Source organism: Charadrius vociferus, unplaced genomic scaffold (genome assembly GCF_000708025.1).
Source record: "Charadrius vociferus isolate BGI_N301 unplaced genomic scaffold, ASM70802v2 scaffold201, whole genome shotgun sequence".
NCBI lineage: Eukaryota > Metazoa > Chordata > Aves > Charadriiformes > Charadriidae > Charadrius > Charadrius vociferus.
In genome coordinates this window covers 1,712,591-1,727,151 of record NW_009646936.1, presented here as the reverse complement: position 1 = coordinate 1,727,151, position 14,561 = coordinate 1,712,591, and the positions used below count along the sequence as shown (strand labels likewise).

General features: G+C 37.3%; 1 protein-coding gene across 1 annotated transcript in view; it reads right to left on the bottom strand.

The window, feature by feature from the left end:
• GRIK1 (glutamate receptor, ionotropic, kainate 1) overlaps positions 1 to 14,561 on the bottom strand; it is a 239,115-nt gene that overhangs the window by 36,891 nt on the left and 187,663 nt on the right. Inside the window, exon 8 of the mRNA XM_009894929.1 lies at positions 499 to 606. Within this exon, the coding sequence (XP_009893231.1) occupies positions 499 to 606 (108 nt within the window). The remainder of the gene's footprint in view (positions 1 to 498; positions 607 to 14,561) is intronic.

Below are 14,561 nucleotides of genomic sequence, written 5' to 3'. Positions count from 1 at the left end.
ACCCTTGTAGTGTCACCATTTCAGCACAATTTATGATAAGCAGTTAAGGATGTGAGGGAAAAATCCAATCTCAAAATCTTAAAAACATGAAGAATTTTTAATATCTCAACTCTTTTTGAGGTTATTACTCAAGCGCCTTCTTTCCTCTCTGCCTCATATCACATTTACTAAAAGAAGTACATGTAAGATAAGCCTAGGTTTTATCTATATCTATGAACTTACCACACTGAATTACAGTGACATGAACTGAAGATAACGTGCACTTAAAATAATTATTTCCATTCAGATAATTATTGCCAGTCCCAAATTCCTATCCCATACCTTGAACTGCAAGGTACACATTGTAAAATAATAATCTTAGTAGCTTTGTCTTAACTTTGACTTAAATAATCTTGCAAATAGTGGTTTTTACCCCAAGCACAGGAGATTCAAGCTGCGGAAAATGGACTTTCCTACGCCCTTGGCTTTTTGTCATCATTTTACAAATGATCTGGTTACCTTTTCTGTTCCTTCCTCCTTGAGGCTAATAATGTCCAAATCAAAATCCTTCCGTAAGCCGTCCGTTTTGTTGAAGGTTATGCGCCCTGTCAGGCCATCCCACCGCGCCTGTGTGAAGACAAAAACACTCTTCCTTGTAGCGATTAATAGGAACTACTTTGAAGCCATAACAAATATGGTATTGTAAATTAACTGTAGCATTGAATCACTTCCAAGGTTTTTAAATGTATGTGGCTTTGTTACTTTGATAAAAACCACCTTCTTCAACTTTTTTTGTTATCTGATTTCTCTTCAATATGTTTTGTATTTTACAATCAGGCATAAGTTTGTGATAGTTTATCTATATTGATTTACATATGCCTAGTACTGTACATAAAAAGATATACTGAAGAGAGAGTAAAATATGTATTACATGTGCCCAAAGACAAGGCAGTTTTGCATTGCATAAGAATTCACTTAGAAATTAAAAAAGTAGTCTGCTTTGTCCATCTTTGGATCTGAACCTATGACAGTCTACATCCACCAGTCTCCCTGGAGTGATCCTCTTTACCCTAGTCCGGGATCTTTTATGTTCTCCATGATGAGTGGGTAACAAATGGCAACCAGTGTGGAATGAGAGTCTCCAGAAGGTCTTCAATGAACAAAGGTAGCTAACCATCCCGAATCACCACAGTTTTCTCAACATTTCAGTTGTGCATCTCCTAGTCTTGTGTGATAGACACTGCCTTTGCCACTCAGGGCCCAGAAATCCAGATTTTCCAGGAAGATATAAATGAAAGAAGGATATTTGTCATTCTTACTTGGTTTCTTGGACAGGTTGCGGTTAAATCTCCCCTACCCGCATGGGACTCCTAATATCCTTGGACTTTGCTGCAAATCCCAGCTAAATTGTTTCACTAATCCCTACTCAGTTAGCATCACCAAGGAAGAGGACACAAGTTCCCAAGTAAGCAAATGAGGTGTATCATTCCTAATAGGAGCACTGCCACCGCCTGTGCTCACAGATGTTGATGGCACAATGATGATGGCTCTAAAAGTAGGCTTTCAGGAAAAAATCATGCAGCCGCAGAGACCTTTAATAAAACTTTGTAGTGTAAGGTACATGCAAGTTGTACATGCGTGTTTGAAGTACAGCATAGAAGTTGCATATTATATAGAAGTTGCGGTTTTGGTCCAGGCAGCAGTTTACTGATCTATCATAATTAAGTGAAATCACATTTTCGTTGTTTTAAATGTTAGCATCAGGAATAACTAAGAAGTGGGAGACTTTTTACATCGGTCTGTATAGCCATGATGATTCCCTGGGCTGGGGAACGCTTCTTCAGTGAAGCAGGATCAACATCCAGAACTAACTTCCCCTGCAATTTAAGTTTTCTACATCTTGTAGGCTTCCCAGCAAGCTTACTTTCTTTTAAATGAGAGCAATCTGTCTCATATATTGCCCCCATTTTGTCCCCAAAGCTGAAGCTTATCTATAAAGGAAAGTATTTGATGGATTTAAAACTGCAGACGGTTTTTATAATCTATTTTTGGGAGCTCACACATTAGATTAAATTCTTCAAAGATACGAGAAAGGCTGATGATAAATGATGGCAGAGTTTCTTCATGTGTGTCAGCCATATAATTCTTAAATTACAAGCTTTTCTGTTGAGCATTTTTATTTGCTTCATTTAATTTGTTGTAGACGGATGACATAAGGAAAGCTGCACTAAAAATCAACAGACCTAAAGAATGCTGTCTCCCCTTCCTCTTAAACCTAAATTCTAGCTCTGAATCTGCAGGATTTAATCTCAGATGCTGGGGTGTTATCACCATGTGTCTCAGACAACAACATGTATCTAGTACTTTGTGGAACTATAGCAGGATTTCTGAGCATGCTTAAGTCATACAAGAAGGGAAAAATGCAAATGCAACAAACTATCTATGAGACTTTCTATCTTAATGACATGGGAACATAAGAAAATCTCAGCTGTAAACGGTGAAACACTTGTTGTTTTGTATGCCAATATAATTAAGATAGCAGGAGGGGACACGTATGAATGCGTTTCATTATACAATATCTCTTTTCCAGTCTGTCTTTTTATTACTCTGACATGACCCCTATCTCTTACTCATAAAGATGGAACATTTTTTAAAATATGATCTTTAGAAACCAATTTCTCCTCAGAGGGCAATTTGCTTCTTTGAAATGCTCACATTTATTGATTACATATCAGACGCTCAGCTTCTCTGCTAACGTGATATGATCTTGAATAAAGGAGCCAATATGTTATTTTTGGAAATGGTATCAGGAGCTTACCTCTCCATTCTTGCAAAAAAGATCTATATGGTGAAATGCTAGCTCACTTTTGAAAATACTCATTGGTGCTTCTACCCCCACACTAAAAAAAAAAAGGCAGGAAAAGATGTTTGAAGCGGCACAGGCGTATGCTTAAATTTCAAGGTAGCAGAGGAGTGCATACAGCCTTTGTCTAACTTAAGTCCCACTTAGACCATCAAATAATGCCCCAAATGTGACTTAAATTATAAACAGAAGTCAGGGAGTGTTTCTCAAAAGAGTTAAACTTAAATGTTGAAGGGGTTTTTCAGACCCTAATTGCGAGGTAGACGCTTCAAATACCATTGGAATTCTAAAGTTAATTTCTGATTTTTATTTTATTTATTCTAAATAAAAGTAAAACATTGGGGTTTGAGTCCAGTGAGCATAATTTAATTTCTGACTTCAAGACAGTTGTGGCGCCTGTGTGTGCAGCACATCTAGACAGACAGGTGATGTTTCTTTCCTGATCAGAAACAAAAGTTTTCCTTAAGAAACAAAGGGAGGGACGAGCTAGGAACCTACAGCCAGGCTTTCTGAAGTCTATGGTAAAACTTCCAAGCTTTTAATACGATTTGAGTCCTAAACCACAACTGCCTGCCACATGCAAAGGAAGTGAAATGTGCCGTTGCTCCAAAATCATAGCTGTATACCACCACTTGTGGATTCCTGTCAGGTAAATGAAGGATGCGGGTGCCTATTAGGCACTGTGTTCAGGCAAACAGAATAGGCAGCAGTTGCACAGTTCTTAAATGCAATTAACAAACAGAAATGAAGCAGAACTTTCTGAATAGTCAGAAACCGCACGACTGTTTAACACAGCAATGAGATTTCATGCTTTTATACGCAAGATTTATAGCAATTTTAATGTTTCTGGTGACACTGCATGTTAAATGTTACAGGATATAATAAAAGTTGAATCGAAACCTAATCATGTAATTCATCAAAAGAAATTGCTTTTTTGCACTCTGTCCTTGCTTTAATATTAGAGGAACTAAGGGCACAATTTGAAACTCTTGCAGAGAGAACGTGTTTTCAATTTTGTTTGTATAATTTTGACTATAGCTTGCAGCTTAATTAAAAAATGTGATTTTCAGTGGCTTCTGTTTGAAACATCCTTTGCTTGTCTTAGATCTTATTTATGCAGGGTTGCAGGCTGCCTCTGACAAGAGAACCGTGAGGAAATGCTGTTCTTTTGGGAGTTTGGTTTGCAGCAGCAGGACAACACAGTGTTCAGCTGAGGTTCAAAATAAGGTCTCACAGTCTTCAATACCGAGTTTTATCATATAATCATAATTCCTATTTCTAAACTGTAAACCTTTGATGACTTTCTCCTGTTTATTAAACAACATAGAGAATTAGTCCAGAATCAACTGGTAGTTGAGAAGCAAACCATATAGGACCAGCAGCTATTAAGACCCTTTCTTACTAAGCATTGGAAAGGTAGTAGATAGAAGAGATTACAGGTAAGTCTTCAGTCCTCGCTGATGGCTGTCAGGTACCTGATGTGACAAAAGTATCCAAAGCAACCTAATTAAAACTGAAACATTCTATTTTTACTACTTTAAAAAATTAAGATTTTGGGTAAACGAGAAACTGACATCTGGGGTTAAATATTCAAATGACAGTATTGGTTTCCATATATATATCAATGGAAAATTATAGCAAATGGAAAATGAAGCTGACTCAGCTTCTAAGAGCGAACACTCCAGAAGCTTGCTATCAATTCACACCACCATCATACGCTCTTTATATCAATTTCCATTTCATCACCTTGAATCAATTCCTATAGCAGCCTTAGTTTCAGCCAAAGCCAATCAAGAGCTCAATCACAGAATCAATTAGTTCAGCTGCTACCAGACTTACCAAGGTAAAACAACAGGTACATTTCATAATCTCTTTCTTTGCCTCTGCCAGACCTCACTTATATTTCCAGGTTTGTATTAGCAAGATATAACTAGATAGAGAAATCATAATGCATGGTGTATATAATGCATTGACTGAGTAAATATTCAGCTTTATGCTATAGCCTCAATGGGATACAGCCAATTTTGTAGATACTGAATTGCACTATTGAGCACAAAAGTGTCGATCTTTCTCAGACAAACTGATCGCATTTTGTTTTTTCTTACTCAATAGATGTTTATCCAAATATTTTAGTTAACTGTTTATCTGACTATGGCATATTTTCTGAGTCCAGTGTCACAGTGACAAATACTGGGTAGTTGTGTTTCAGATTGGAAAACTAATTTTTTCAAAGTCCTTTTTAAAGGGTTCAAAGTGCCCTGGCAATACAAACATGCAAAAGCATAATCTTATTTTAACTTCTTAAACTCTTATGTTTAATAATGTTTCATAATGTGCAGACATTTCCACTCCTTTATTAATATTCCACTTATTCCAATAACCTGTGAAATAAAACAGTTTTTCTGAACCTGTTCCTTAGACATTCACTTGTAATTAATCAAGCAACCTCTTTAGAGTTCCAAACTCAAGTTTTAACTTTTTATTGTTCCCACTGTTCAATGAATAAGACCCCCCATTTTGAACGTATGTCCAGAGCTAATGTTACAAGAAAACATCTGAAACACAAATATGCACCCACAAATGCCAATAAACTGTGACTGTATCACTTACAAAATATGTGTACATATTGAATCTACTTTAAAAGGTATAAGGAAAAACTGCTGTAACTGTTAACAAATTTTTAAAATATATAGACAAAAGTTGATAAAACTTCTGAGTGAAAAGCCAAGAAGAAAAGCTATTTTAGCACAGTATTGTAGCAGAAACGGAACTGTTCTGTTGTTCAGCTCCAAAACCCTGCACAATACCTGGCTCAAGCCTGATTTTGTGCAACATGCTCAGACACTTTGCATCTGCCACTGAATTATTGTTTAATACGAAAGTATCGTAAACTGATGATAAACAATATCTTATGTAAAGGCTATTCTTGAATATAAGTGCAATAGTAAATGACAGCCTTCATTCAAAAGCCTTACAATGCATCTGGGCACACAAAAAAAACCCCTACTGCAATTGACTTGAGAAATCCCCAAAGTAGACAATGGGCCATATGTAGTTATTTATTTTGTAAAACTGTCTCTACATTTTTATTTCTCTCTTCTTTTTTCTTTTCTCTTGCTGTTTATGCATAACTCAAACATTTTGAAACCTTATCCTAAAGGCATGTGGTCAGCAGAGTTTTTCTCCAGATTTAATGGGAGCTTGGAACAGAAATTGGTTACCTGGGCTATTCAGTATGGGAGAAGGACATTCAGAAGCTAGAGTGAAGTCTAATCGAAGATAAGGATATTTTCCTGTCTACTGAGTTTTGCCAATGGGATTATCTTGACCTTTGGTAGGTTGCTTTCCCAAGCATGTTAAAGATAACCTAGAAAGGCAAGTAATTGTACTGTTTATTTATTTTATTTTTTTTAATGCCAGACATATAGGCCAAATATATTTGGTTTTTTAATTGTTGGTGTTATAATCTGTTTATTTATCATCAGAAATTTATAGGCAAAACTGAACATCAGTTATTGATTTAATGTATATTTCTAATTAACCACAGTTGTGAAGTAAAAGGTATTAATTTCTATCATCATCGTGCTGTTGTTTTTCTTTCTTTTTTTAATGATGAAAGAATCATAAGAAAAAAATTATTGGAAATCATCTGACCTGGAATTCAGGAAACAGTAATATTCAACTCCCCAGATTACGTTTGCTCATTTACCATTGCACAGTGGCAGAGACATACTAACATCATAGTCTTTTTGGACCTATATATCCTTTAAAGTGAATGTATTATGTGTTTGGACTGAGATTCTTTCTGCTTCTGTGCTGATCTACCAAATGAGCAACTTGAGAGGAAACCAGTCTTGTCCTGGAGAGAGACTTTACATTGTAATTTTCTTTAGCCAAGATCTCACTAGAACATTTTACTTCAGCTAAACATTAGGAACCTAGAGTGAATGACAGCAAAGCAACCTCTGCAAGTGCTAGTGTCTCCATGCCACTTCAGGTACAGTATCCTTCAGCTTTTAAGAAAAGGTGGCGAACGAGTACATATGAGGATCTCAAACGGCATACCAGGTGTATACAGACACCAGAATGACAGACCTGTTCTGTTTAGTCAGCACTGCCTACCTATAAAGAAGGTGAACATTTACTTTAGTTTTGAACTGATAATCTGAAATTTCTGATGAGGGCTGTGGTGCTAATTAACATCCAAATGCAGAGGTGGGTGATGATGTCCCCTCCATTTCGTCTTAGACATTAACAGAGCAGAACTCTGATGGTTACAGAATTATTGACAGTGATTAGTGCACATATACAGAGGACATCAGTTGTGTTGCTTGATGGCAAGGAGGAAGACAGGGTGTGAGCTCTTTTTCTGACAGGGATTTTTTTCCCCACTCCAAACTATTGCTTCTTGACTACAAAACTGGATATCTGAAAAATGCATAAAACATAGGCATACCTAAACCTATGGCCACATGGTCAGAATACCACAGAACACTTTTCTACAACAAAATCTTCCAAAAACATAAATAGCAATACCACTATATACTAACCAGAATGGTAATGACCAAGGAAAAGTTTACTTCAATTTTCCTTTGGTTTTCTTTCCATTTGGGAAAGGCAGCTCCCACTTTATTAGAATTGCAGAGACAGTAGATAGATTTAAGTGATAATGGTATTGCTTCTCGTTACAGTGGAAATCATAATGTGCTCTGAGCCACACATCAACTTATCAGCTCTTACAATTAATCCTCTTATTACAAGACATCCTCGAGGATTATGGAATATAGTGAGCGCGCGTATGACTTTTCCATTATCCTGGTCCAAATCTAGCATAACAGATGTAATAAAAAGAATTTCAGCATTCACCATTACAGAGTTTTATCTACCCTACTGAAAATCATGATGCTTCATTAGTCTCTTTACTCGAAAGGGGTCCAGGACTGGAACAGCCCAAGCACTGGAACGGAAAAGAGGAGGTGTGGGGGAGGCTTGTTCTTAGGAAAGGGTTTGGGCAGCTGTTATAAGACTGAGCACACCCCTGCCTTGAAACAAGAGAGAGAAATTGTGGGTGAATAGAGATGGAGGATTTCTTAGGAAAGTCACAGGCTGTTCCATGAGCTGCACTTAATGACGTTCAGGAGCAGTCATATGAAAGACTTTTGGTGTGACAAATCTGACAGATAAACCCTGAATACTTGAGGATAATGGCTTAGGTGGATTCATTTCAGAGCATATGTTTGAAAAGCCTTTGAGTTCCTTTAAAGCTTACACCTACCAGCTCGCTTTACATCAATAACAGAGATGAGGGAGCAGGCATGAAGAATTAGAAGGCAAGGTAAAACATTGCCAGAGATTTTTCCTAGAAAGAGCAGAGTCTGTCTTACCACACACGAACATGACTGTCACTGAAGTGTCTGGTTGGGATTGCTGTTGACTACGAACATGGAAAAGCATAACTTTACACTACAGTGTTAATGGGGATTGGGATCCCATTGTAACAGATACTGCTTGTACCGGCAAAGTCTGTAAAGAAATCCTGTTCCACACAGCTAACAGACTAAATACACTAAATAGACAAAAGCCACAATCCATCTTTTTTTTTCAGAGGGCAATCACAGCATTTCCAGCTACAGGACCCCTTCAACTAGATTTTATGTCCTGCTGGTTTTGTTTTAGAGTGATGTGGTAGCTAAAAGCATGGATGGTGAACAGCCTGATCATGTCAGCTCACTGGAAGTGCCTACCAAGCAATGACCAGTTTTGCCTTATCAGGTAACCACAGCACAGGTTTTGGAGCTGTCCTGAAGTGATTTTCTCATGGTTGCACAGAGTCCGTGGCACAGCTGGAAGCCAAAGCTCTGGGATTCCCACCCATCATCTTGAGTGGGAAATGCCCTCCCCAACTGACCCATTGAACCACAGGGATGACAAGGAGCCTGTGGGGGCTTCACGTGGTGCAAAACACTGTGTCCTTTCCACCTGAGATAACAGGACCCAAGTGTGGGGAAATCTGTGAATGAGTAAGTATGGGGCGGCATGGTTGAGGAGCAGATTGTTTCAATGAGAATACACTGCTCCAAAACCTAAATCATTTGCATTTAACAGTTATCTCATAAGCTCTTTGAAGCAAAGACTGCACAGTGAACGGCTCGATGGTGATGTGACTAAGGTTCCTGGGAGCTTTTCCAATACAAACATCATCTAGTTTAGGCCATGCACTAACACTTAAATTGAAATATCAGTGTGGATAAAATGATGAGCACTTTTAGTAGGCCAGGACATATAAAATATGTTCTGAAGAAAGGTTTTGTGTAGCAAATATCGAAATATCTTCCATATATTCAGATGAAATGACTTTATAGTAATTTTTGCTAATTTTTCATAAGCAATTCTACTTTGTTTATGGTAATACTTAAGAAAGAAAAAATGGAATGGAAGAAAAAATATATAATCTTTCAGTCAGGTTTCTTGTTTTGATTTTAGATATCACAGTATCAGAACCTTTCACATCATTTTTTATCAATTCAATATGTATTCTTAGTATGCATGTTCTAGGATCACTATTTTGCAATCTGTGCATAGATTATTGCATAAATTAAGTGACTTTCCACTTGAAATTTCATTTCAGAATAGGAATCCCTATTGGCATTAACCTCAGTCATACATTATCTTCATGGAAAGCTGACTTTTATTTCCTAATAAATCATCATGGGATGCAAGTGTAGCAGTTGTTTTGTTTTCTCTTTTAATTAAGAGTTTTCAGTTCAAGGTAACAGACAGTAATAGGCTTATATCAGAAATGCATCCATTATTTCATGGACAAGAAGTAAGTTTTTAAACAGTAAAATAAAGAAAAATGTTTGTTTTAATGAAAGTGAGTCAAATCCTAATATCAAATTATCTGGTGAGAGAAGTCCTACCAAAGTAAAGAATTGCTTTGCTTTGGATTAACTAAATATTGCAGAATTGGAGCCCAGAGAATAACTGCAGCCAGTATATATAGATTCTGTAACTGGCTCAACACTAAAACACAATGACAAAGATGCAGCAGAAGAGATGCTATTTTATGTTTTGGAGCTGAAATATTTTCTTTCCCCAGTCACGAGCATAGAGATTTCTGTGCAGCAGAAAGATTGGGTGAATGACACACAGACCTTTCCTCAGACAGTAGAGGAGATGGGGTATTCTTGGGTCTTCTGGCATCCACAGTCTTGTGTTGCTCACTTCTTTTTTTGTTTCACCCTGTGGATTTTCAGTCCCGTGAAAATACTCTTACACGTTGACTTTGGTAATAATAAAAGACCATGAAACAAAAGAAATGTTCTGTTCTCTTACAAGTTGTTTTGAGCTTCGTTGTTTAGAGATGCTGCCAAATTTGACCAAAAAATAATTATTAACATCTCCCCAGATGGATTACTTTCCCTTCTGTCGTATTTTAAATTTGTCTTTTTCCTGTAATGAAAAATCTTCCATTCCTTCTTCTTCCAATGATGTTCTATGTTTGTTTTAGATTTAGTTAATTATTAGCAAGAATCCCCTGAAAATTACATCCTGTGATTTGGTACCAGTTCATCAAGACTTTATGTGTTCCTGCCCTTTTCTCCAAGTGTTAGTCAAGTCATCAAATATGGACAAAATCTAACTGGACGTGGTCATGACATCTTCAACTCATTAATTTTGTCTTCTGTTCCTTGCACTGCAGCTTCCCAGGAAATCTAGCAGTCCTGAGGATGGTTGCTTGCTTTCTCCACACCGAGAAAACCAAACTGACAGGGTATCACCTGCACTGGTAGATCAGAATGACAGAGTAGGAACTTGCCATCCATCTAAAGTGCCAGGTAGACATCAAACAGTTCAGAGATTTAAAGGATATGAACTTTCAAACATTTATGTGCTGAAAAAGGCCAATACCTGAGACCTGCAAAACGGCATGGAAAATGTGAGAAAACAGAGAAATCTACCGCTTTCTTATTGTAGAACAACCAGGTCAAGAAGTGTGTATATAGCAGATACCTCAGGACAGACGGGAGTTTCTAAATCATTTGAACACTCTCAGCACAGATGAGGTAGTCATGCAGATGGTTTTGGAGGCAAGTGTGACAAGTGACTAATACACTGTCATTTTCACTCAGAAGAACTATTAGAAATAAGGTGAACCAGAGGCTTGAAAGATATGTGGTTATGGTAGTCCCAGTATGACCAAGTCCACGCATCTTGTTGCGTTCTATGGTCATCAGTCAACACGAAGAATTGGTTCAGCTCAGAGGATTCTCAAGTCTTTTTTCTTGTGGTGCAGGTCTTCCCAGCTCTTTTTGTGGTGACTGGAAATTAGAATCCCTCCCGTTTCCCAGTCTTCCTAATTATGCTGATGAAAAGACCTATTTCACTACAGAGTAAGGCTGTCATTTGCTTAAATGCCTTGAGTTTGGAAGAAAAAATTCCAGAAGTGACACTCTGAATTATGATCACAATTACAATAAATAGGCAAAATAACAACCTAAGATAATAAAGAAGTCCTTGTTGAATAATTTCATTTCTTGATGCTGACTCAGTTTCTGTCCTCTTGTACAGGGAAGGACCAGATATGTCTCTTCTTATATTAATTTTACTCTTGAAGCACTGTCATCCACAGACCTGAATCACACAATGCTCGATGCTTTAAAAACTGTAGAATGCGTTCAACATTTACAGTACTCTTCCTGTATACTAATATACAAATATCAGTATATTAGTATATTATATCCATGTACACTAATATACTAATAACTAAATTAAAGTCTCATTTTAAGTCTTCAGCAATGAAAAATGATGTGACAATTTAAGCAGACCTCGTAAGGGACTTAATTTTACTAATCCTTGGCCTTGTTGCAGGCTGAAGATGTTCTATGAGACGTACTATTTATTACTTCTAGGAAAGAGAATCAATGAGCAGAGGACTGGAAAACCCTTTATAAATTTTAACAAAATAATTTCTTGAGCTTGAAGGCATTTGAGTGAAGCTGGCTTTCCAGTCCAACTGGGACACCTTCACTCAGAAGAATTATTACAAATAAGTTGAGACAGAGGCTTGAAAGTTTTACAGTTATGGTAGTGTCTGTATGACCAAGTCCACTTATCTTGCTGCTTTCTGTGGTCACTACATTAGCCTACAGAAAGAATTGGTTCAGGTCTGAGTATTCTTGAGAGCTTTTATTGTCACACCACCAAAGGAAGGCTGTTTTCAATTACACAATGCAGAATCTAGAGGGATTGTTCTCACTCCTGTTCTCTCCTAACTAGGCGTACTTGAAATGTATCTTGTCAAAAACACAACATATACTGAAGTATAGAAGTAAATGCTTCAGATTTCTTTTAATCTTTGAGGTTTGTGTGTGTGATTCTGTTTGAGGGGATTTAATACAGTCACTAAAGATAAAGTCTGCATCTCTGTCTTCTGTAATACTTCTCTATCCAGTAGTTCTTTTAATTTTTATTGGATTTGCGTGAGAGGAGCTCACATTGGTTTAGGTGATAATTGAATAACAGACAATCATTATTTGGTGCTTATCTCATGCTTTAAAGGGGACTTGACCAGGGAATTTGATCATTCCATTATAAACACCTGTTTCATGTTTACACACATTTTTCTTTTAGGAAAAGTGGAGTCATACTTTCTCTCCTTATTTCCTCTGTGAAGAAAGAGAATGACCTCCTTTTTCTTTCTAGGCACGGCTAAGACATACTCCCTGCAAATGTTTCCATAAGGGCTAAAAGATTAAAATATCATCTAGATATCAATGACATTAGGCCACTGAGAAAGACAAGCTCCTGCCAAGGATTTACTTTTCATTAAAAAGATCTTCATGAGCTATTGTAGAAGAGTCTTGATCCCAGACAGTGTATTTTATGTAATAACCCCCTTTGGAAGAACTAGCTGATGACCTTTCTGACCTCAAAGCCATCCTCGGGGCTGGGGGGCTTTGATCAGGCTTGCTTTTCTCTGCAAATTTCCAAATGCTTCCTACAATCAGCATTAGCTCCTGAGATCTTTAGAGCATAGAAGATTACTCTTTTTGTTGCCGTAATTGATTATTCTGTAGCCTCAAACATTTTTGCTAGTGCTTTTCTCATATAGTCTCTCTGGTAGCACTTCAAGTCTTAGACATTAAGAAAAATAGGCAGTGGATCTGCTACTGCTGTTACCTGGTACACTTATCTGAAATCCTAAGGCTGAGGAAGGAGTATTCTCACATTGAACTAGCCATCTTTTGTTTTCACATACTCTGAAAATTCAGAAACTGACTCCAATGTACATGTATTCAGACTAGCATAAATCAAAAGACAGTATTTTGCCCTAGGATCTCCACTTTCCAGTTGCTTTCAGGAAGTTAACTTGTGTGTACCTGAGGATCAGATAAGACCTGAACCTTGACTTCCCAAGAGGACAGTGATAGGCTGAAAGAAACTAATTTGCCATCTGCTGAGTGAAGAGACAAGCAACCTATCAGCTGCTATACAAGTCGTAGGCTTTCCAGGTTAACCTCTGCTCATGTCCAGGCAAGTTCTGAGGTCTTTTCTATTACTATCAGCCTAGCATTTTATAGCCTTAGCCCACAAAGCAAATGAGATGACTGCAGTTGTTATCACCACTAAAATAATATGCAAAAACCCACCACAGAGCCATTGAAGTACTTGCTAAGCTTCAGCACCTGCAGGACTCATTGCAGCCAACCTCTTTGTCTGAAAGTTATTTATTTAGACTACAGTACAGAATACTTTTCTTTAGACCAGTCTGTAAAATGTCTTCACAGACTGTCAGTACCATACCACAAAATAGTAAAATTAAATTTTATTTATGTGGGTCCAAACGATCATTCTGCCTGCTTGACTTTTTTTCTCCATACCTATTCACTTGATTCCTAATTTATACACTTCATCCATCCTTGTTGAGGAAGTTAGATCCTAACATAAACTGGGGATGTCCAAATGTATTTGCTATTTAGTTTCCAACACCTGTTAAAGCCTTTATAGAAAATGTAATACTGTTTTATTAAACCTTATCCTGTACTTTTAACAACCATCTTTTTTGGCTAGAACATGAAACAGGAAGATAAGACTCTCGGAGTATTTAAATCAGTGTTTTACTGACCATGAAAGACACTATCTGCAAAGCAATCAGTAATTAGCTCAGATATCTCACTCCATGCAAGAGAAGCTAGCTGCACATGATAAATGTGAACTGTATAACTGTTTAAGCTTTGAATTGGATCTGCTGAGATACGTTTGGTGTTCTTGGTCAAATTACTTCTTCTGGCTTAGGATTCAGAGCCCTTATACTATATATTTAGCACCAAACAAAACAAGTAGGTCACCAGTGTAGAATTATGCAGGTCCATTCATTGATACAAAGTCTTTCACTAACTTACAATTTCATTATAATTATTCTTAAAATGCACCAGAAATTGTATAAGTAGCAATGCTATGCCATTTAGTTTGAGCTTGAGAAGTACAAGAGCAAAGGTTCTTGCTTAGATTAAATCAGAAGGGAGGGAGAGAGAAGTTCATCTTTATTACAGACCCTTGTGGGACAATTTTCTCCCATCTTATACTGTTCCTGTTACAGTCTTCCCACCTCATGCCCAATGGGGAAGCTGAATGTAGCATGGCTGATGTCAGTGTGAGAGAAATAACCTTTACTAATGCTGCTTCCTTGTCTCCTCTGGGTATTCCCAGGATTGTG